Here is a 23,447-nt window from a genome sequence, read left to right on the forward strand (position 1 = left end):
TGTGGTCACTGAGCAGCCCTCCTTACTGGTGCCAGTTTATCCTCCTTACTGGTGCCAGTTTATCCTCCTTACTGGTTCCAGTTTGTTCTTACTGGTTCCAGTCTTTAGCCCCAGTGGGAACTGCTCTGCCCTCCTTACTGGTGCCAGTTTATCCTTACTGGTGTCAGTTTGTTCTTACTGGTGCCGCTCTGTCCTTACTGGTTCCAGTCTGGATTCCCTGTTCATCCCAGTCTCTATTCCCTGTGGTTACTGGTCTGCCCTCCTTACTAGTCCCAGTTTATCCTCCTTACTAGTCCCAGTTCGTCTTCATCAGTCCCTGTCTGTGCTCCCTGTGGGACTCTGCACCCCTCACTGGTTCCAGACTGCTTTCCATACAGGTCCCAGTCCCCATTTTCTGTCCCTCCCAGTCCGGGGCTGTTACTGGTGCCAGTCCCCGTTCCCTGCCGGTGCCTCTCCCGGTTCCAGTTCCCCGCCGCTCCCAGTCCGGGGCTGTTACTGGTGCCAGTCCCCGTTCCCTGCCGGTGCCTCTCCCGGTTCCCGTTCCCCGCCGCTCCCAGTCCGGGGGTGTTACTGGTGCCAGTTCCTGTTCCCGGCTCATTCCAGTACCTCTCCCTGACCGGTTCCAGTTCATCGCCGGTCCCGGTGCGGGGCCGTTACCGGCCCGGGTCGCCGTTCCCGGTGGGATCTGCTCTGCTCTCCTGACTGCTCCCAGTCCCCGTTCCCTGCCGGTGCCGGTGCCGGTCCGCGGGCGTTACCGGCGCCGGTCCGCGGGCGTTACCGGTGCCCTCCCGGGGCCGTTAGTGGCGCCAGTCCCCGCTGCCCACCGGGAGCACTGACCTGCGGAGCGCCGCCGGCCTGGCCCGGGCGGGAGGAAGGACAGCAGGAGGAGGAGGAGGAGCGCGGCCACGGAGAGCGCGGCCGGGGCCACGAACCGGGACAGCGCCGGGGCCACCGGGACCGCCACCATGGCCCGGGGACAGCGCCACCATGGCCCGGGGACAGCGTGGGGACACGGGCGGGGAGCGGGGATGGGCCGCGGGGAGCGCTGTAACGGGATCAGTGTAACAGGATCGGGGTTAATGGGATCACCTGTTATGGGATCGGGTGTAATGGGATCGGTGTAACAGGATCGGGGTTAATGGGATCACCCGTTATGGGATCGGCTGTAATGGGATCGGTGTTAAAGGGATCAGTTTAACGGGATCGCTTTAATGGGATCACCCATTATGGGATCGTTGTAACGGGATCGGGGTTAAAGGGATCAGTGTAACGGGATTGGCTGTAATGGGATCACCCGTTATGGGATGGGTGTAATGGGATCGGGGTTAAAGGGATCAGTTTAACGGGATCGCTTTAATGGCATTGGTTTAATGGGATCACCCATTATGGGATCGGCTGTAATGGGATCGGTGTAACGGGGTCGGTGTAATGGGATCGGGGTAACAGGATCAGGGTAACGGGATCGGCTGTAATGGGATCAGTGTAACGGGATTGGTGTAATGGGATCGCCTGTTATGGGATCGGGGTAACGGGCTCAGCTGTAATGGGATCAGTGTAACGGGACACCCGTTATGGGATTGGCTGTAATGGGATTGGGGTAATGGGATCGGTGTAACAGGATTGCCCATAATGGGATCGCATGTTATGGGATCGGTGTAATGGGATTGGCTGTGACGGGATCGAGTGTTATGGGATTGGCTGTTTTGGGATTGGCTGTAATAACACCAGCTGTCGTGGGATCGGCTGTATTGGGATCAGCTGAAGGGTCCAGCTGCTGTGGGACTGACTGCAATGGGATGGGTTCCAATGGGATCAACTGCGATGGGATGGGTTCCAATGGGATCGACTGCGATGGGATGGGTTCCAATGGGATGGGTTCCAATGGGATGGGTTCCAATGGGATTGACTGCAATGGGATGGGTTCCAATGGGATGGGTTCCAATGGGATGGGTTCCAATGGGATGGGTTCCAATGGGATCGACTGCGATGGGATGGGTTCCAATGGGATCAACTGCGATGGGATGGGTTCCAATGGGATCGACTGCGATGGGATGGGTTCCAATGGGATCGACTGCGATGGGATGGGTTCCAATGGGATGGGTTCCAATGGGATGGGTTCCAATGGGATGGGTTCCAGTGGGATTGACTGTGATGGGATGGGTTCCAATGGGATGGGTTCTAACGGGATCGACTGATGGGATGGGTTCCCATGGGATTGAATGCAATGGGATGGGTTCCCATGGGATGGGTTCAATGGGATGGGTTCCCATGGGATCGACTGTGATGGGTTCTAATGGGATTGACTGTGGTGGGACAGGCGGCAGGGACTCACACACAGAGTGACCCCTCCAGGATGCCATCCTCACAGGGGGTGCCCTATGGGGCACCACCCCCACACAGAGTGACACCCCATAGGGTCACACCCCCCACAGAGTGACCCCTATAGGGTCACAGCCCCACAGAATGACCCCTTATAGGGTCACAGCCTCCCCTGGGTCACCCCCTATAGGGTCACAGCCCCACAGAGTGACCCCTATAGGGTTACAGCCCCCCCTGGGTCACCCCCTATAGGGTCACAGCCCCACAGAGTGACCCCTATAGAGTTACAGCTCCCCTGGGTCACCCCCTATAGGGTCACAGCCCCACAGAGTGACCCCTATAGGGTTACAGCCCCCCCGGGTCACCCCCTATAGGGTCACCCCCCCCTCCCCCCCCGGTCCCGCGTGCCCCCGCCTCTCTGCTGCTGCGGGCCCTCCGCGCCGCCAGGAGGCGCTATCCGCCCCGCCGCTCTCGCTCCCGTTCCGGCCGTGACTCGCTGCAGCCGCTCACTTCCGCTTCCGCCGCTCCCTCCTCGCTGCCGCCGCCGGGCCCGGCAGAGCCGCGCGCGCTCGGGACGCTTCCGGTCCCATTTCCGCTTCCGGTGCGGCGACCGGGCCGGCTGAGGGCAGCGAGGCGGCGGCGGCGGCGGCTCCGGCCCCGCACCCGCACCAGGCCCCTGCTCCGCTCCCGCCGCCCTCAGAGCGCAGCCCGGGCCTTGCCCGGTGCCGGCGCCGAGGCGGCGGCGCCGCCCCTCATGAGGATGGAGGCCCGGGAGGCGGCGCGGGCCCGGCCCGGCGCGGCCTTCAAGGGCTTCGGAACGGAGAGCAAGGTGGGGAGCGGGGCCGGGCGGGAGCTGGGGATCCTCGGGGCAATTCCGGCGTCCCGGGGAGGCCGCGGGGGTTCTGTGGGGAAGCAGCCGGGAACCGGCGGGATCCGAGCCCGGCGCCGGTTCCCGGGAGTTCCCGGTGCGGGGATTCCGCCCGGAATGCTCGGCCCGGGGGCGGCGCCCAGCCCGGAGCGGGGCTGCGCAACTCGGGATTTTTTGCAGCGGTTTTTGGGCCTTTCTGCTCATTAAATTCCATTAAATTCCATTAAATTCATAAACTCCAGAAAATCCAAAAATCCATAAATTCCATAAAATCCCATAAATTCCGTAAAATTCTGTAAAGTTCCATAAATTCCGTAAAATCCGTAAATTCCATAAAATCCATTAAATTCCATATAATGCCGTAAAATCCGTAAAGTTCCGTAAATTCCGTAAAGGTCTGTAAAAGCCGTAAAATTCCGTAAAAATACGTAAAGCTCCGTAAAAAAATCCATAAAGTTCTGTAAAATCCATAAAGTTCCGTACAAAAATCTGTAAAAATCCGTAAAAAGATCTGTAAAAAAATCTGTAAATTCCATAAAATCCGTAAAGTTCCCAGAAATCCGTATATTCTGTAAAATCCGTAAAGTTCCGTTAATGCCATAAAAATCCGTTAATTCCATAAAAATCCATAAATTCTGTAAAATTCCACAAAATCCATAAATTCCATAAAATTCTCTAAAATCCCTTAAATGCTGTAAATTCTCTAAAAGTTCATAAAATCCATAAATTCCATAAAATCCATAAAATTCCATAAATTCCTGGAGTTGGGACCTTTGGGAGTTGGGAATCCCAAAGTTTGAGAATCCTGAATTTGGGGAATTATGAATTCTAGGAATTGTAGATTTGGGGGAATGATTCATTTTAGGAATTTCATGAGTTATTAATTTCAAAAATTGTGAATTTTGGGGAATTCTTCATTTTCCCAACCCTGGGACCTCCCTTCCCTTTTTAACCCAAATATTGACATTTTTCCTTTTTTTTCTTTTTTCCCCCCCAGTTTTTCCTCCCCAAGCTCAGCAGCTTCTCCTGCCCTGCTGGGAACTCCTCCTGCCCCCTCGGCTACTCAGGTGAGATCCCCTGGAAATTTGGGATTCTCCCTAAAATCAGGAGGGGAAATTTGGGATTTTCCTTAAAAACAGAAAGGAAAATTTGGGATTTAAACACGAGGGGAAATTTGGGATTTTCCCTAAAAACAGAAAAGGAAATTTGGGATTTTCATTCAAAACAGGAGGGTAAAATTGGCATTTTTGGTGTTTTTCCCCAGAAATTCCCGAGAGGCTCCCGGGATCCAACGGGCAGTGGAGGAGCTCCAAGCCCCGGGGCCGAGGCTCCTTCCTGGACACCAGGAAAAATCCCAGGTGGGTCCTGCAGGTCCCACATTTACTTCCACATTTATTTGAATTTTTTGGGGGGTTTTATTTGGGATTTTTTTACCATTTCTTGGGGTTTTTTTTTTGGAGAGTCTTGGGATTTTTTATGGGTTTTAATTTCATTTTTTTGCTGGGTTTAATTTGGGATTTTGGGGATTTGGGGGAGGGTTTTTGGTGGGGCTTAGGATTCTTGGTGGTATTTTATTTTATTTTATTTTATTTGGGATTTTGGAGGTGGGATTTTGGGAATTTAATTTGGGGGGGTTTAATTTGGGATTTAATTTGGGGGGGCTCAATTAGAGATTTAATTTGGGGGATTTTTTTGGAGGGGTTGATTTGGGATCTAACCTGGGAGAGTTTCATTTGGGATTTAATTGGGGAGATTTATTTGGGGGGGTTCAATTTGGGATTTAATTTGAGGGATTTATTTGGGAATTTAACTGGGAATGAGTCTTGATGTTTGGGGTTTTTTTTTAATTTGTGGGGTTTTTTGGGGGGTTTTATTTGCAATTTGGGGCTGCTCCATTTCCCCTTTTTTGCTGTTCCTGGGGATTTTACCCCAATTCCATCATTCCCACCCCCTCAGGCTGTTTCTCCCCCTTTCCAGCGGCTCCCCCGGCAGTTTTGGGGGGAAATCCTCCCTGCACGGAGCCTCCTTCCCCCTGAAGCCGGCGCCCAGCCCCTCCTGGAGCCGCCGCAGCCCCAAGAAGGCCCCGCGGCGCTTCCTGAGCGCGGCCGAGGAGGTGACGGCAAAATCGGGGGGGGTTTGGGGGGGTCCTGGGGGGTTGTGGGGTTGGGGCGTCCTGTGAGTTTGTGGGGCTGGGGGATCCCAGGGGTTTGTAGGGTTGGGGGATCCTGGGGGTTTGTGGGGTCCAGGGGGATCCCAGGGGTTTGTGGGGTCCAGGGGGATCCCAGGGGTTTGTGGGCTCGGGGTCCTCAGGCAGAGCTGGGTTTAAACACACAATCCCTGGGGTTTTCCAGCCTTAAATCCCAATTTTTTGGGTTTTTTTTCTCAGCATTGCCTGTGTGGGGTTGCACAGAGCCCTGGATTTGGGGGGGATCCCTGGGGATCCAGGAATTCCCGAGTTTTGAGAGGGGTTTTTGCACTCTCTCCCCGCAGACGGTGCGCGAGGAGGAGCGGGAGATTTACCGGCAGCTGCTGCAGATGGTGACAGGGAAGAGATTCTCCAGCTGCAAACCCTCCCCGCTGCTCCCCTTCCACCTGTGAGTCAGGAACATCCCGAAAAACCCCTAAAAATCCTCCCCCAGATCCCAAAGAACCTCAAAATCCCTCCTGGAATCCCAAAAAAAATTTAAAAATCTCTAAAAAAATCACAAGAAACCCCAAAGACCCCAAATCCCAAAGACCCCAAATCCCAAAGACCCCAAACCCCAAAGAACCCAAATCCCAAAGAACCCAAATCCCAAAGACCCCAAACCCCAAAGATCCCAAACCCCAAAGATCCCAAACAACCCAAACCCCAAAGATCTTTGCCCAAACCTCTCCAAAATCTCTTTGCTAACCCCCCAAAAAAATCCCAAACCCTCTTCCCAAATCCCAAATCTCCCAGGAATTTCCCTAACTGGCTTCATTTTTATTTCTATTTTTGTTTTTATTTCTATTTTTGTTTTTATTTCTATTTTTATTTTTATTTCTATTTTTATTCTTATTTCTATTTCTGTTTTTATTTCTGCAGCTCTCGCTGTCCCCGTTCCGGCCCCTCCCTGCCCCAGGAGGTTCCCAGGGATGATCCCGAGGCTTTGGAAATTCCCAAAATTCCGTCTCCTCTTCCACATTCCCCGGAACTGCCCCAGAATTCCCAAAATTCCCAAAGTTCCTCCCTGGGCCCCTGTCCAGGATTTCTTGGGGGGCTCCAAGCCCGGAATTCTGCAGCCCCACAGCAGAGGGAGGAGGAGCCGGGAGCTGAGGCGCAGAGTGAAGGTAAAAATTCTGGAAAATTCCAATTAAATAACCCCCAAAAATACCAAAATTTATAATAAAACCACAAATAAACCCCAAAAATCTGAAATTAATTTTAAAAAATGAAAATACCCCCCAAAAAATCCCAAATAAAATGAAAATCAAATTCCAAACAACCCCAAATCCTGGGAAAGGGATAAAACCACAAATAAACCCCCCAAAAATCTGAAATTAATTTTGAAAAAAAATGAAAATACCCCAAAAAAATCCCAAATCCCAACTAACCCCAAACCATGGGAAAGGGATTTAAATTCCAGTTCCACTCTGGGTTTTGATTTGGGGTTGGGAATCGGGGTGGGGACGGAAATTCAGGAATTTTTCCCCTTTTTTAGGGTCAGATTCCGTCATTTTGCTCAAGGTCAAGGATTCCAGGACTCCAGCTCCAAGGTGAGGGAAATTCAGGAATTTGGGGGAGATTTTTGAGATTTTTAGGGAGATTTTGGGGATTTTTAGGGAGATTTTGGGCATTTTTAGGGGTACAAAGAGGTGGAAATGAAGGGGACAAGGTGAGAATTTAGGAAATGAGGGAATTTTGGGGGAAATTCCAAGATTTTTGATCAATTCCAACTTTCCTTTCTCCCTCTTTGCAGCCTCCCCTTTTTCCAGGCCGAGCTTTGGATCAAAGAGCTGTGAGTTCACAATCCCTGCTGGGATTTTTGGGGTGGAAAAAAAACCAAAATCTTGATTTTTAAATCGATTTCTCCATTAAAAACCTGATTTTTTTTATTTTTCAGTACCAGTGTCTATGATTCCCGAGCCAGGGAGAGGTGGAGACAAATCGAGGAGCAGAAAGCTCTGGCCCTGCAGCTCCAGAGCCAGGTGAGAATGACCTGAAAAAACACCCTGGACTGGTAAAATTGGGGAAAAAAATTGAAAAACAGGGCAAAAAATCAACTTTTTAAAAGTCTTTGTATTCCAAATGCTGGGATAAACAGGGAGGAAAAAAATGGGAGCTTGTCCCAGATTGGGAACTGCAGAAATGTTGGCGCTGGGAGGATGGGGAGGGCTTGGAAAAAAGGATCAGAATTTGTGGGAATGGGGAAAAAATGCAGATGTGGCACTGGGGGAGAGGGTTGGGTGGCTCTGGAAGGGTTTCATTCCATCATCCCAGAGATTTTTCCCAATTTCCTGATCCCAACCCCTCCTTTTCCCTGCCCAGCGGCTGCAGGCGCGGGAGCGCTCGGTGCAGGAGCTGGTGGAGAAGGAGATCCCGGTGGCACTGGGGGACAGGGTTGAGTGGCTCTGGAAGGTTCCATTCCACAATCCCAGGGATTTTTCCCAATTTCCTGATCCCAACCCTCCTCTCCCTGTCCCTGCAGCGGCTGCAGGAGCGGGAGCGCTCGGTGCAGGAGCTGGTGGAGAAGGAGATCCCGGTGGCACTGGGGGACAGGGTTGAATGGCTCTGGAAGGTTCCATTCCACAATCCCGGTGTTTTATCCCAATTTCCTGATCCCAACCCTCCTCTCCCTGTCCCTGCAGCGGCTGCAGGAGCGGGAGCGCTCGGTGCAGGAGCTGGTGGAGCTGCGCCTGCGCGTGCCCCTGGAGAAGGAGATCCCGGTGGCCGTGGGCTCCCAGGGCCCCGAGCGCGCCCGGCCCGGCCAGGGCGACGACGACTTCCCCGAGATCACCGAGGTGGGGCTGCACCTCCTCACGGGGAAATTATGGCCCAAAAATCAGTTTGGATTTAATCCTTTGGGATTTGGGGGCAGGGATGGATCCCTGTGCCCTCCTCACAGGGAAATTATGGGTTAAAAATCAGTTTGGTGTTAAAGCTTTGGGATTTGGGGGCAGGGAGGGGGGCTGCACCTCCTCACGGGGAAATTATGGCTAAAAAATCAGTTTGGATTTAATCCTTTGGGATTTGGGGGCAGAGATGGATCCCTGCACCTCCTCATGGGGAAATTATGGCTTAAAGGACAATTTGGGTTTAAACCTTTGGGGATTTGGGGGCAGGGATGGGGGCCTGGAACCTCCTCACAATGAAATTATGGCCCAAGAGTCAATTTGGTGTTAAAGCTTTGGGATTTGGGGTCAGGGATGGAGCCCTGCACCCTCCTCACAATGAAATTCCGGCTTAAAGGACAATTTGGATTTAAACCTTTGGGGATTTGGGGTCAGGAAAAGCAGGAATTCCACCTCAGGTGGGATTCACCTCAGGGAATTCAGTTCAGGGAATTTCTGGGGTTTTTGATCAATTTAGGGAATTCATTTCAGGGAATTCCTTGGGTTTGGGACAGGGATGGATCCTGTTAATTATGGCTGAAGGGACAGGAATTAATTAGGTGTTAATCACAAGGGACAGGAATTAATTGGGTGTTAATCAGTAGGGACAAGGTTCAGTTTGGTGTTAAACCTTTGGAGATTTGGGGTCAGGAAAAGCAGGGATTCCACCTCAGGTGGGATTCAGATCAGGGAATTCCTGGGGTTTTGGTATATCAATTCAGGGAATTCCTGGGGTTTGGGACAGGGATGGATCCTGTGGAATTATGACTCAAGGGACAGGAGTTAATTGGGTGTTGAGGGCTCCCCCTGCCCCCCCAGGAGATGGAGAAGGAGATCCGGAGCCTTTTCCGCGGGGGGAACCAGGACGAGGTGCTGAGCGAGGCGTTCCGCCTGACCATCACCAGGAAGGACATCCAGACCCTCAACAACCTCAACTGGCTCAACGACGAGGTGGGAGCCAAAAATGCCCTTTTTGCACCCAATTCCTGCAGCTGGGAGAGGGCAAAACCCCTGGGCTGGGGCTGGGGGGTTGGGATCCCAAACTGGGGGGGAGAAAGCTCTCAAAAATCAAAATAAATTGAATTTATTGGCATGGAATTGAGTTTGAATTCCCCATCCCAGCCTGAAGAGGGGAAAAATGGGGATTGGGGGATTGGGATCCCACCCTGGGGGGAAAAATCTCTCAAAAATCAAAATAAATTGAATTTATTTGGCATGGAATTGAGTTTGAATTCCCCATCCCAGCTTGAAGAGAGGAGAGAAATCCCTGGGGAAAGCTCTATAAAATCAAAATAAATTGAATTTATTTCCATGGAATTGAGTTTGAATTCCCCTCCCCAGCTTGGAGAGGGGAAAAATGGGGATTGGGGGATTGGGATCCCACCCTGGGATGAGAAATCCGTGAGGAAATCTCTCAAAAATCAAAATAAATTTAATTTATTTCCATGGAATCGATTTTAAATTTTGAATTGATGTGAGGAATGGGATCAGTGTGAATAAAATTTACAAAAAATAAATCTTTAATCAAGAGAAATCATTAAAAATCTTGATTTTCTTTTTCCATAGAGCTGATTTTTTTTAAACTTTTAATTAAAATCCTCTCTTTTTTTGAGTTTTATTCCTTAACTTTACCCAGGAACACCCAGAAAATTCCAAAAAAAACCCCAAAATCTTCTTTATTTTCCTTTTTTCCCCCCAGATCATCAATTTCTACATGAATTTACTGATGGAGAGGAGCAAGGACAAAGATTTACCCGCAGTCCACGCCTTCAACACCTTTTTCTTCACCAAATTAAAAACTTCAGGTTACCAAGCCGTGAAAAGATGGACAAAAAAAGTCGATATTTTCTCAGTAGATCTTCTGCTGGTGCCCATCCACCTGGGAGTGCACTGGTGCCTGGCTGTGAGTGCTCGAAATAACAAAAAAGTCTGAATTTTGTATGGAAAAAAACCAATTTTGTAGGAAAAAAACCAAATTTTCTAGGAAAAAAACCAAATTTTGTATGAAAAAATTGATTTTTTTGGGTATTTTCTCAGTGGATCCTCTCTGAGTGCTCGAATTAACAAAAAAAATTAGAAATTTGGGATAAACCCCCAAATTTTATTGGGAAAATTTGGGTTTTTTGGGTATTTTCTCAGTGGATGTTCTGCTGGTGCCTGGCTGTGAGTGCCTGAAATAACCAAAAAAAATCAGAAATTTGAGATTAAAAACCCAAATTTTGTAGGAAAATTTTGATTTTTTTTTTGGATATTTTCTCAGTGGATCTTCTCTGAGTGCTCGAATTAACCAAAAAAAACCAGAAATTTTGCATTTAAAACCCAAATTTTGTATGGAAAAACCCCAAATTTTATATGAAAAAATTGATTTTTTTTGATATTTTCTCTCTGGATCTTCTCCTCGTGCTCGAATTAACCCAAAAAAAATCCGAAATTTGGCATTTAAAACCCAAATTTTATTGAAAAAAATTGATTTTTTGGACTCAAATCTGGATTTAAATTGGATTAAAAAAGCAGGAGAAGGTTTTTAAATCCTTCAATTCAGCCTGGAGTTCATTTGAGGGATTTATTCCCTCGGGGGTTTGGATTTCGTGTTTCTCACCAAGTCCTGGAGCCACGGCAGATTTAGGGCACAGATATTTCACTGCTCCAGACAGGGGAAAAAAAGAATAAAAAAGGAATTTTGGAGGTTGGGGTGGGGTGAAAATGATCAATTTTTGGGGATTTGAAGGGTAAAAAAATGGAATTTTTGGAGGGAGAGTGAAAAATGAAAGGGGGAAAAAATGGGGGGGAAAATCAGAGTTGGGAATGGGAAAAATCCCTTAAAATACACCAAAAATATCTTAAAAACAGCAAAAAATTCATTAAAACACACCAAAAAATCCCCTAAAACACACCCAAAAAATCCATTAAAATACACCAAAAAATCCCTTAAAAAACAGCAAAAAATTCTTTAAAAGGCGCCAAAAAATCTCGTAATAATGATATTAATGATAATGATAATAATAATAAAAATTATAATGGTAATAATGCTAATTATGATAATGATGCTAATTATTATAATGATTATGTTAATAATCTTAATAATGATTATAATGATTATAATAATGATGATAATAATAAAGATATAATGATAATGAGATAATGATGATCGTAATAATAATGACAATGATGATATAATAAAAATATGATCGTGATAATTATGATAATAATGATGATGATGATGATGATAATAATAATAATAGCAATAATAGCAACAATAACAGTTCAGCAGTTCAGGGATGAGGATCCCGGCAGGCTCTGGGGTTCCTGGGTGTCCATCCCGTTTTTGGTGTGAAAGCCCCGGATTTTGGGTGTTTGAAGGTTTCTCTCTCCCCACAGGTGGTGGATTTCAGGAAGAAGAGCCCAGCAGGCAGTGGGGTTTGGGGGGGATGATCCCGTTTTTGGGGTGAAAGGCCCGGATTTTGGGTGTTTGAAGGTTTCTCTCTGTCTCTCTCCCCACAGGTGGTGGATTTCAGGGATGAGCCCAGCAGGCAGTGGGGTTTGGGGGGGATGATCCCGTTTTTGGGGTGAAAGCCCTGGATTTGGGGTGTTTGAAGGTTTCTCTCTGTCTCTCTCCCCACAGGTGGTGGATTTCAGGAAGAAGAGCATCACCTACTACGACTCCATGGGCGGCATCAACAGCGAGGCGTGCCGCCTGCTGCTGTGAGCGACCCTGCCCGGGCACTTCGGGGCTTTTTGGGGCATTCTGGGGTCATTTCTTGGGTGTTTTTGGGCTCTTTTGGGGGCTTTTTTGGGCATTTATGTGCCCATTTTTGGGCCTTTCTGGGGTCATTTTTGGGCTCTTAGTCAGGCCCTTTTTGTGCCCTTTTTTGGGGGATTTTTGGGCCTTTCTGGGGTCATTTTTGGACTCTTGGGGTCATTTTGAGGCTCTTTTGGGCATTTTTGTGCCCTGCTTTGGGCATTTTCAGCTCTTTGGGGCATTTTTGGACTCTGGGCATTTTTGTGCTCTGTTTTGGGCATTTTCAGCTCTTTTGGGCATTTTTGGCCCCCCTTTTTTGGCTCTTTTTGGGTAATTTTTTGGCTCTTTTGGGCTCATTCTCAGGGGCATTTAGGGTCATTTTTTGGGCTCTTTGGGCATTTTTGTGCCATCATATTTGCGCCTGCTGCTGTGAGTGACCCCACTCCCAGGGAGTCTGGGGCAGCTGGGGCACTTTGGGGAAAGTTTGGGGCATTTTTGTGGCCATTTTTGAGCCCATTTTTGGGCATTTTGGGGTAATTTTTTGGTCATTTTTGGGCTCTTCTTTGGGCATTTTTGTGGCCTTTTTTGGGCCTTTCTGGGGTCATTTGGGGGCTTTTTTTGGTCATTTGGTCATTTTTGGGCCATTTTAGGAGCATTTTTGGCCTCTTTTTTTGTTCATTTTTGTGCCCTTTTCTGGTCATTTTTGGCCCCTTTTGGGCTCATTTTGGGGCCCTTTTGGGCTCATTTTGGGGCCCTTTTGGGCTCATTCTCAGCTCTAGTTAGGCTCATTTTTTGACCTCTTTTGGGGTCATTTTTGGGCTCTTTTTTGAGCATTTTTGAGTCATTTTTTGGCCTCTTTTTTTGGTCATTTTTTGCCTCTTTTGGGCTCATTCTCAGCTCCATTTAGTCTCATTTTTTGACCTCTTTTAGGCTCATTTTTTGCTCCATTTTCAGGCTCATCCTCCCTTTCCAGCCCACCAAAAATACCTTTTTCCCCTGAAATCCCCTCCCACAACCCCCAGCCCTCCTCTCCCACCTTTCCCCTTCTCCTGCTTCAGTTTTCATTTTATTTTTGGGGGGTGTTGGTTTTGATTTGTGAATCCCTCTGTGAACATAAAAATAAAACCCCAGAATTCCCATTTTTTCCCTAAATTCCCATTTTCCCCCTAAATTCCCATATTTCCCGTAAAATTCCCATTTTCCCCCTAAATTCCCATTTTTCCCCTAAATTCCCATTTTTTTTCCCCATAAATTCCCATTTTCCCCCTAAATTCCCATTTTTCCTCCTAAATTCCTTTTTTTTTCCCCCTAAATTCCCATTTTTTTCCCTGCTCCTTTGCAGGCAGTACCTGAAACAGGAAAGTTTGGACAAAAAAAGGAAAGAATTCGACACCAACGGCTGGGCCCTGCTGAGCAAGAAGAGCCAGGTCTGGGCAGCCCAAAATCCCCAAAAAATGCAGCAATTCCTCGGATCCTGAGGGATTTTTGGGATCCTTTTCCCTCTGGGGAATTTTTGGGAAGAAAAATCGGAAAAAAATCCCAAATTTTGGGATTGAAAATTTCCATTTTGTTGAGATTTGGGAAAAAAACTCCATAAATTTGGGGTTTTTTGGCGGGGTTTGGGGGATTTTCGTGGCTCAGGGGTTTGAGGAGGGGGGGATGTGGGATTTTGGGGTTTTTGGGGGGTTGATTGTGGGGTTTTTCCCCCTGCCCCTGCAGGAGATCCCGCAGCAGATGAACGGCAGCGACTGCGGGATGTTCGCCTGCCGCTACGCCGAGTGCATCTCCAAGGACAAACCCATCAACTTCACCCAGGTGTGCCCAGAAAACACCAAAAACACGGGAAAAACCCAAATTCCGGCGGGGTCGGGGGGAATTCTGGGGAAAAACCCCAAAATTCCAGGGGAAAAAACCCAAAATTCCAGGGAAAAACCCAAAATTCCAGCGGGGTCTGGGGGGAATCCCAGGAAAAAAACCAAAATTCCAGGAAAAAAAACCCCAAAATTCCAGCAGGATCTGGGGAATATCCCATCAGGATTTGGGGGAAATTCCAGGAAAAAGCCCAAAATTTAAAAAAAAAAAAAAAAAATTCCAGCAGTGTTCAAAATTTGGAGGAAAAAGCCCGAAATCCCAGCAGGATTTGGGGAAAATCCCAGGAAAAACCCCAAAATTCCAGCAGGATCTGGGGAGTATTTCAGGAATAACTCTAAAATCCCAGGAAAAAAACCCCAAATCCCAACAGGATCTGGGGAAAATTCCAGGGAAAACCCCCAAAATTCCAGGAAAAACCCCAGAATCCCATCAGGATCCAGGGATCACTCCCTCCATTTTTTACCCGAACCCCCAGAATTTCCCATTTCCCCCCCAAATTTCCCATTTTTCCCCCCAAATTTCCCCTTTTCCATCACCTCCTGACCCAAATTCCCGTTTTTCCCCCCAAAGCAACACATGCCCTACTTCCGCAAGAGGATGGCCTGGGAGATCCTGCACCGGAAGCTGCTCTGACGGCGGAACCTTCCGGAACCTTCCGGATCTGGACCAGGAGAGCCCCGGGACCCCCCGGGGGCCGCGGCCGGGGAGCTCCGGCCCCGCTGCCCCCGAACCCCCCCCCGGAATTTGGGGGGGAAAACGGGAAAGTTCCGCGAGCACAGTTGGGATTTTTTGGGAGTTTTGGGGGTTTTTTTCCTCCCTTTTCCATCTTTTTTTTTGAGATTCCAGGATGGAATTTTTCCCTTTTTTTCCTTCTTTTTTCCTCTCTTTTTTTTTTTTTTCCCCTATTCCAAGATGGCGAAATTTGGGAATTTTTGGGGCTTTTTTTGGAGCTGGATTTTTCAGTGGGGATAAAAAAAAAATTAAAGGATTTGGGTTGGAAAATTCCATTTTTCGGAAATTCCATTTTTGGGAAAATTTCCATTTTGGGAAAAGCGGGAGAAGGGAGGGAGGGAATTCCTGGGGATTATTCCCATTTTTTTTCCCCACCTCATTCCCAAAATTCTGGGGATTTTATCCACAAATTTGGAATAATTCCCATTTTTTTCCCCCTTCCCACTTTTTGGCTGTTTTTTTTTTTTTCCCCAGGATTAAATTTGGAATTCTTTTAGATTTCCACCCAAACTGCTTTTTCCGTGGAATAAATCCCAAAAATGGAGCAAAAATTGGGAATTCTGGAGAATTTGGGGGGAATTTTTCCCTTTTCAGGCTGCTCCTGTTGCTTTTCCCACTTTTTTCCTCCCCAAAAAAAAAAAAAAAAAATTCCCTGGAGCTGCAGAAAAAAAAGCCCCAAAATCCTGAAATTCCTCCCTCCAAAAAAAAACCCAGGACTTTTTGGGGGAGCTTTTCCCACCCCTTTCCTTGGATTTATTTATTCCCAAATTTTTTTTTTGGACCTTCCCAAGCCTCTGGATTTGTGGAAAAGATTTTTTAAAGAAGAAAAGTGGGGGGGAAAATTGGGATTTTTTGTATTTTCCCTCTCCTGCAGGAGTTGGGAATTTTTTTCTATTTTTCCCAAGCTGGGAGCTGAAGTTTTGTACCAAAATCCTGAATTTTTGGAGCCCTTTTTTCCCGGTTTTTCCCCTTTTGTGTCCCTTTGGATCCCAAATTCCCTCCCCTGTTTTATACCAGATTCGTTTCCTACTTTTTTTATCTTTTATTGGAAATAAAGAGCTGAAAAAAAAAAAAAAAAACCAACAAAAAAACGACCCTGGAATTGTGGAATTTTATTGGTTTTGTTCGTCCTCAGCTGAAGAAATCGGGGAAAATGCCCCAAAACCTGGGAAAATTCATCAAAACCTGGGAAAAATGACCCAAAATCTGGGAAAAATAATTCAAAATCTGATAAAAATGCCCCAAAATCCAAGGGAAATTACTCAAAATCTAGGGGAAGTGCCCCAAAATCCAGGGAAAATGAATCAAAACCAGGGAAAATGACCCAAATTACCCAAAATCTGGGAAAATGACCAAAAATCTGAGGAAAATTGCTCAAAATCAAGAGAAATCGACCCAAAATCTGGGGAAAATTAATCAAAATCCATGGGAAATTAATCAAAACCTGGGGAAAATGTCCCAAAATCTGGGAAAATTATTCAAAACCTGGGGAAAATGCCCCAAAATCTGGGAAAAATGCCCAAAATCTGGGAAAATTAATCAAACCCAGGGAAAATGACCCAAAATCCAGGGAAAATTAATCAAAACCTGGGAAAAATGCCCCAAAATCCGGGAAAAATTAATCAAAACCTGGGGAAAATGCCCCAAAATCCAGGGAAAATTCATCAATACCCAGGGAAAATTACTCAAAATCTGCGAAAAATGCCCCAAAGTCCTGGGAAATGCCCCAAAAATCCCAAGAAAATGCCCCAAAAAATCCCAATGCCCCAAAATCCCGGGAAAATGCCCCAAAATCCAGGGAAAATTACCAAAAAAATCCCAAGAAAATGCCCAAAAAATCCCAGGAAAATTCCCCAAAATCCCAAGAAAATGCCCCAAAATCCAGGAAAATTCCCTAAAATCCCGGGAAAAGCCCAAAGCACAAAAAGGCGCCCCCACTCTGGGGATTCCTGTCCCCAAATCGGCCCCAAATGCCCCAAAATCGGGGGAAAATTCCCCCAAAATTCCGGGCTGGGAACCCAAAACCGGAGCTGGGAGAGCCCCAAGCTCAGAACGGCCCCGCCAGGCCCCGTTTGGGGCACTTTGGGGCATTTTGGGGATTTTGGGGCCTTTTAACCCCAAATCCAGACCCAAACCCCAATTTTGGGGCATTTTTGGGGCATTTTGAACCCTAATTCCCAAGGAGGGCATTTTACCCCTCCAAACCCCAATTTATGGGGTCATTTTGGGGCATTTTGGGGGGCATTTTTACCCCTCCAAAACCCCAATTTTGGGGCCATTTTGGGGTAATTCAGGGGAATTCGGGGTCATTTTTCACCCCAAACCCCAATTTTGGGCTGATTTGGGGCAATTTTGGGCCATTTTTTACCCCAGTCTGGGGCAGGGTCCTCACAGTCCAGGAGCCTCCTGATCCTAATTCCTCCTAACGACCCCTTGGACCCCCCACAGTGCTCATTAATTAATGCAATTAATTCATTAACCCATAGCCCCCGCTGGGCTTTTCCTCCTGGTTAAAAAAAAATCCTCAAAAAAACCAAAAATCCCCCCAAACCCACCAAAAAATCCCAAAAAGAACCCTAAACAAAAAAACCCCAAAAAAACTCCAAAATCCCCCAAAAAATCCCCCCAAATCCCCCCCCCAAACCCCCCAAAAATCCTAAAAACCCCCAAAAATCCCCCCAAAAACCTAAAAAAACCCTCAAAAATCCCCCCAAAACCCCCCAAATCTCAAAAAAAGTAAAAAAAATCCTCAAAAAACCCCCAAAAATTCCCCCAAAATAAAAGAATCCCCCAAAAGAAAAAAATCCCCCAAAAAAACCCAAAACCCCCCCAAAACCGCCAAAAATCCCCCCCAAAAAACCCCCAAAAATTCCCCCAAACACCATAAACCCCAAAAATCCCCCCCCCAAAAAAAACCCAAAAAATCCTCAAAAATCCCAAAATCCCCCCCAGAAAAACCCTAAAAATCCCCCCCAAAAAAACTCCAAAATATCCTCAACAATCCCCCCAAAAAACCCAAAAGTCCCCTCAAAAAATCCCTCAAAAATCCCCCAAAAAATCCGCAATAAACCCCAAAAATCCCCCCCAAAAAATCCCCCCAAATCCCCCCCTAAAAAAACCCAAAATCCCCCAAAAATCCCCAAAAATTAAAAAATCTCCAAAAATCACCAATAAACCCCCCAAAAAATCTCAAAAACCCAAAAAATGCCCCAAAAACTCTCAAAAATCCTCCCAATAAACCCCCCCCAAAAAAACCCCAAACCCCCCCCCAAAAAAAACCCAAAAAATTCCCCAAAAATGCCCCAAAAAATCCCCAAAAGAATCCCCAATAAACCCCCCCCAAAATTAAACCCAAAACCCCCCAAAAATCCCCCCCAAAAGCCCCCCCCAAAAAACCCCAAAATCCTCAAAAAAATTCCAATAAATCCCCAATAAACCCCCCCAAAAAATCCCCAAAAACCCCAAAAACGCCCCAAAAAATCCCCCCAAAAAAACCCCCAATAACCCCCCCAAAAAAACCCCAAAACTCCCCCAAAATCCGGACCCGATCTCCCTTCACGCCCCCGGCGCCCTCGGCCCCATCAAAAATCCCTTTTTTATTTTTGGGTTGGGTTTTTGGGGATTTTTGGGTGTCCTGGGAGTTTTTTAGGGTTTTTTTTTTGGGTTTGTTGATTTTTTGGGATTTTGCCGCCACCGGGCACAGGAGCCGCTTTGTCCCCGCGGTTTGGGGGCCTGGCTCCACCCCAAAGACGGAAATTTTATTTATTTTTATTTTATATTTCATTTTATTTCATTTTATTTATTTTGGGGGGGATGGGAGAATTCCCCATCAAAGGATCCCAAATCCGGAGCTTTTTGCAGCTTTTTCACTCCAGACAGGGGGAAAAATAAAAAAAAAAGGAATTTTGGAGGGTTGGGGTGGGTGGAAATAATTTTTGGGGGTTTGAAGGGTACAAAAATGGAATTTTTGGGGGGGGATTGAAAAATGAAAGGGGGGAAAAAAATGGGGGAATTGCGGGGGGGGGGGGGGGGGATCAGAGTTGGGAATGGGAAAAATCCCTTAAAAAACACCAAAAGTTCCCTTAAAAAACAGCAAAAAATTCTTTAAAATACAGAAAAAAATCCCTTAAAAACCACCAAAAAATCCCTTAAAAGACACCAAAAAATCCCCCAAAAAACCAAAAAAAATCCATTAAAAAGCACCAAAAAAATCCCTTAAAAGGCACCAAAAAACCCCAAATAACCCCCAAACCATCCCCAAAACTTCCTCCCCCCCCCCAAAAAAAAACCCCAAAATAATTTAAAAACATTTTTTACATTAAAAAAAAAATTAAATGCACTAAAATATTAAAAAATTGTTTAAACCCCCCCAAAATATTAAAAATATACAAAATATACCTCAAAAAATACACAAATACACCCAAAAAATATTTTTTTAAATCCACAGAATATTTGAAATACGGACAAAGAATGTAAAAAATATATTTAAGAAATGAAATTATTTTGAAAAGCCTCCAGAAAAAAAAAGAAAAATTAAAATAAAGCAGAAAAAAAATCCCCTAAAAATGGAGAGGGAAAAAAAAAAGGGAAAAAAGCAAAAAGCTGAAAAGAAATGCAAGAAAAAGGGGAAAGGAATAGAAAAAATAAATGGAAATAAATGGAAATATAAGTGTAAATATAAATGGAAATATAAATGGAAATAAATGAAAATATAAATGAGAATAAATGGAAATAAAGGGAAATAAATGAAAATACATGAAAATATAAATGAAAATACATGGAAATACATGGAAATAAATGAAAATAAATCAAAATAAATTTAAATAAATCCAAGTAGAAGCTGCAAAATCCCCGGTGGGGCCTTGAGCTCCCTGCCCCCCCTGTCCCTGAAAGGATCCCTTTGTACCTTTCCCAAAAAATCGGCTTTTCATCCCAAAAAAGGGGGAGGAGGGAGAGGAGGAGGAGGAGGAAGAGGCCGCCCGAGGGGGGGAGGCTTTGACCTCATCCCACAAAAATTCCCGGATTTTTTTCCCCCTTTTTGGGGCCCCTTCCCACCTTTGCAGGGACAAAGGGGCTCTGTGGGATCCAAAAAAAAGGCAAAAATCTGATTAAAAATGAAAATATTATTGATTTTTCTCACCTGGAAAAGGCCCTGAATGGGAGAAATGAATTCTGGGGGGAAAAATATGAAATTTTGTGTCCTTAAAATGGATTTTTTATGAGGTTTGGGGGGTTACAATTGGGTTTTTTGCAGGTAGAATTGGGGGGTTTGGGGGTTTTGCATCTGCCTAAAAAAAATGAATTAGGGGTTGGAAAAATGAGGGGGGTTTTATAAGAATAAATATTTATTTTAATAGGGAATGTTATGATGATTTAAAAATATGGAGGGGAATGGTTGAGGAATGAGGGGGGAAATTTAAAATTTTTGGGGTTTTAAGGGGGGTAAAAATTAATTTTTCTGCTCCTCAATCCCAAAAGGATCCAGAGAAATATTTGGGGTGAGATCTGAGGGGGAAAATGGAATTTGGGGGGAATTTGGGGGAAAATGGGGCAAAAATAGGGGGGGAAATGGGGTGAAAATGGGGGGAAATGAGGTAAAAAATGGGGGGGAAATGGGGTGAAAATTTGGGTTAAAATGGAACCAAAATGGGGCAGAAAAGGAGCAGAAATGAGGGGGGAAATGGGGTAAAAATGGGGGGGAAATGAGGTAAAAATTAGGTGAAAATGGGGAAAAAATTTGGGTTAAAATGGGACTGAAATGGGGCAGAAATGGAGGAAAATTGAGGCAAAATGAGACAAAATGGGGCAAAAATGGGAGAAATGAGGGGCAAAAATGGGGGGGAAATGGGGAAAAATGAAAGAAAATGGGGTAAAAATGGGGTTTAAATGAGGTGAAAATGGGGGGAAAGTTGGGTTAAAATGGACCAAAATAGGGCAGAAATTGAGAGAAAATTGAGGCAAAATGAGACAAAAATGGGGCAACATTGGAGTAAAAATGGAGAAATGAGGGGGGGAAATGGGGGGAAATGGGATAAAAATGGGGGAAATTGGGGAAAATGGGGGGAAATGGGGAAAATGGGGAAAAAATGAGGGAAAATGGGATAAAAATGGGGGAAAATGGGGGAAAATGGGGGGGGAATGGGGGAAAATGGGGTAAAAATGAGGGGAAATGGGGTAAAAATGGTAAAACCGGAATTCCCCTCCTTCTCCCAGAGCAATTTTGAGCCTAAATCGGGGAATTTGGGGAATTTGGGGCGGGAAAATCGAGTCCCGAATCCAGCGGGGTGGGGACAGCGGGGTGGGGACAGCGGGAGCCCTTGGGGACAGCGGGGCGGTGCCACCCCCGGTGCCGGTGTCCCCTCCTGTCCCCTCCTGTCCCCGGAGAGGCCATCGGGGACCGGGGGGACAAAACCGGGGGGACAAAACCGGGGGGAGGGGCCCGGTCTTACCTCTGTCCCCTCCAGTGCCACCAGTGCCACCAGTGCCACCTGTGCCACCTGTGCCACGGCGTGTCCGCGCTCCGAGGAGGGCGGGAGGCGATGTCCCCACCCCGATGTCCCCACCCTGATGTCGGCACCCCGATGTCCCCACCCCGATTTTGGGGCAGTCTTTTTGGGGGGGTTTCGGGAGGATTTGAGCCGTCCCCGGTCCCATCGTCACTGTCACCTCCCCCTCCGCGCGGATTTGGGGAGGGGTCGCGCAGCCTCTCCCTTTGATTCATTCCCAAATTTTCATCCCCAAATTCTTTTTCATTCCCCGATTTTTTTTCCGTTCCATCGGAAAGCGGCGGCCGCGGCCAAGCGCTGGCCCCGCTCCCGGCCGGATCCGGCCACGCCGAGCGCTCTTCCACCTGCCGGGGCTGGCAGCACCCAAATCCCCCCGAAATCCCCCCAAAAACTCCTCCCAAATAAATTCCCCCAACCCCCCCCCCCAGAATTTCCCCTCCAAACCCCCCAAATCCCCCCCAGAACCCCCCAAATTCTGCCCCGACTCCCAAAAACTTGGGGAGGGTTTTTTGGGCACTTTGGGGAAAATCTGGGGGGTTTTGGGGCGGGGGGAATGTCCCGATCCAAGCTGGGGAAGTTTGGGGGGGTCTGCGCTGGGTTTGGGGTCGGGGGGGTTTCCCCGTGTCCCCCCCTCGCTGATCCCAGGATTGGGGCCGGGAATTCCGCCGGGAAGGGGGACGGGGAACGGGGTCGGGGTCGCGCCGGCCCCGAGGGGGCCCCGGAGAGGGGCGGGGATTCGGGGGTCCCATCCCGGGGCGGGGTCGGGGGGGGGGATCCCGATTTTCCCAGGACCCGGGAATGGGATGGAAGTAAAAATGGGATGGAGTAAAAATGGGATGGAGTAAAAATGGGATGGGAAAATGGGATGGGATGGGATGGGATGGGATGGGATGGGATGGGATGGGATGGGATGGGATGGGATGGGATGGGATGGGATGGGATGGGATGGGGAAAAAAAATGGGATGGGAAAAAAAAATGGGATGGGCTGTGCCGCCTCACCCCCCGCATCCTCCCAAACCCCTCAGCCCCCCAAAAGTTCCCCATCCCCCCAAAAGTTCCGCATCCCCCCAAAAGTTCCGCAGCCCCCAGACCCCGCAGCCCCCGGACCCGCAGCCCCCCTGAGCCCCGGTCCCTCCGCCCGCTCCGGCCCCGGTGGCGGCCGGGGGAGGGCCCGGGGGGCCCGAGGAGGGCTCGGCAGGGCCGGCCCCGCTCGGGGGCCGGGGGAGGGTCCGGAGCCACCGGGGGAAGGTCCGGGGGGCCCGGCGGGGCCGGCCCGGCTCGGGTTACAGCTCCGGGGGGCGGCGGGGCCGGGACTTAAACGGGGCCGCGGGGCCGAGCGGGCACTGCCGGCCCCGGGCGCGGATCGGGCGCAGCCGCCTCGCCATGCCCGGACACCGCCCGGCCCCCGGCGGGCTCCGCTCCCGCCGCCCCGAGCCCGCCGCCACCGGCGCCGCCACCGGAGCCGCCCCCCGGCCCCGGCTCCTGCTCCTCCTCCTCCTGCTCTGCCTCGCCGCCGCCGCCGCCGCGCAGGACCGAGACCTCCGTGAGTGGCGGGGATGGGGACACGGAGGGGACAGAGCGGGGACAGAGCGGGGACACCGAGGGGACACCGAGGGGACAGAGCGGGGACACACCGTGGGGAGGGACGGGAAAGTTTTGGGGCATCGCCGGAGGGGGAGGGGGACACGTTGGAAGTTGGAGAAGGGGAGGGGGGGACAGCGCGGGGACAGCGCGGGGACAGCGCGGGGACAATAGGCACAGAGAGGAGATGGAGCGGAAAGAGGCTGGGGCACAGCGGGGGACACGAGGGGACAGCGGGGGACACGAGGGGACGTTTTGGGATGGACAGGGAAAGTTGCAGAGTGGCGGTGGGGGCGGTTCGGAGGTTGGGGACAGCGCGGGGACATCGAGGGACAGCGGGGGAAGTGTCAGGGAAATGTGGGACAACCTCGGTGGCACGAGGGGAGTTGGGGACAGCGGGGGACAGTGAGAAATGAAGCGGAACAGGGGGGGACAGCGCGGGGGACACCCGGGGGACAGTGGGGGGACAAGGTGGGGCAGGGACCGACAGCGTGGGACAGTGGAGGATGGCACGAGGCGGGGGGGACACGGTGGGGACACCGGGGGACGCTTTGGGGTGCAGGTGGGGGGCGTGGATGGGGTTTGGGGACGGTAGGGACGGACAGGGGACAGTTTGAGGTGTCCGGAGGGGGCACAGGTGGGACACGGGGGCAGCAGGTGACAGGGAGGGGGCAGAGGGACAGCCGGGGGAGACAGGTTGGGGACAGGTTGGGGACAGCGAGGTCCGCTTGGGGTCACAGGGTCCGGCTGGGGACA

The 23,447-nt window shown here is 48.7% G+C and overlaps 2 protein-coding genes across 2 annotated transcripts in view; both read left to right on the forward strand.

Annotated features, from left to right (window-relative positions):
- Positions 1 to 2,268: 2,268 nt before the first annotated feature.
- On the forward strand, positions 2,269 to 15,838 carry SENP1 (SUMO specific peptidase 1; the record flags this gene model as incomplete). Its single annotated transcript, XM_084223466.1, has 17 exons — positions 2,269 to 2,308; positions 2,694 to 3,148; positions 4,185 to 4,254; positions 4,452 to 4,545; positions 5,165 to 5,300; positions 5,678 to 5,781; positions 6,255 to 6,499; positions 6,871 to 6,925; positions 7,129 to 7,167; positions 7,273 to 7,357; positions 8,018 to 8,170; positions 9,080 to 9,211; positions 9,960 to 10,163; positions 11,883 to 11,962; positions 13,342 to 13,426; positions 13,719 to 13,814; positions 14,442 to 15,838. The coding sequence occupies 17 exons, from the start codon at positions 2,269 to 2,271 to the stop codon at positions 14,502 to 14,504; spliced, it is 2,136 nt and encodes a 711-aa protein (XP_084079592.1). The 3' UTR covers positions 14,505 to 15,838.
- A 5,824-nt stretch (positions 15,839 to 21,662) lies between these two features.
- The window catches only part of COL2A1 (collagen type II alpha 1 chain), a gene marked incomplete at both ends in the record, with an annotated part of 39,556 nt that continues 37,771 nt past the window's right edge, over positions 21,663 to 23,447 (forward strand). The window contains 3 exons of the mRNA XM_084223467.1: positions 21,663 to 21,706; positions 22,224 to 22,358; positions 22,400 to 22,582. Of these exons, the coding sequence (XP_084079593.1) occupies positions 21,663 to 21,706; positions 22,224 to 22,358; positions 22,400 to 22,582 (362 nt within the window). The remainder of the gene's footprint in view (positions 21,707 to 22,223; positions 22,359 to 22,399; positions 22,583 to 23,447) is intronic.

The sequence above is a fragment of the Fringilla coelebs genome (genome assembly GCF_963513975.1).
Source record: "Fringilla coelebs genome assembly, chromosome: 30".
Classification (NCBI taxonomy): Eukaryota; Metazoa; Chordata; class Aves; order Passeriformes; family Fringillidae; genus Fringilla; species Fringilla coelebs.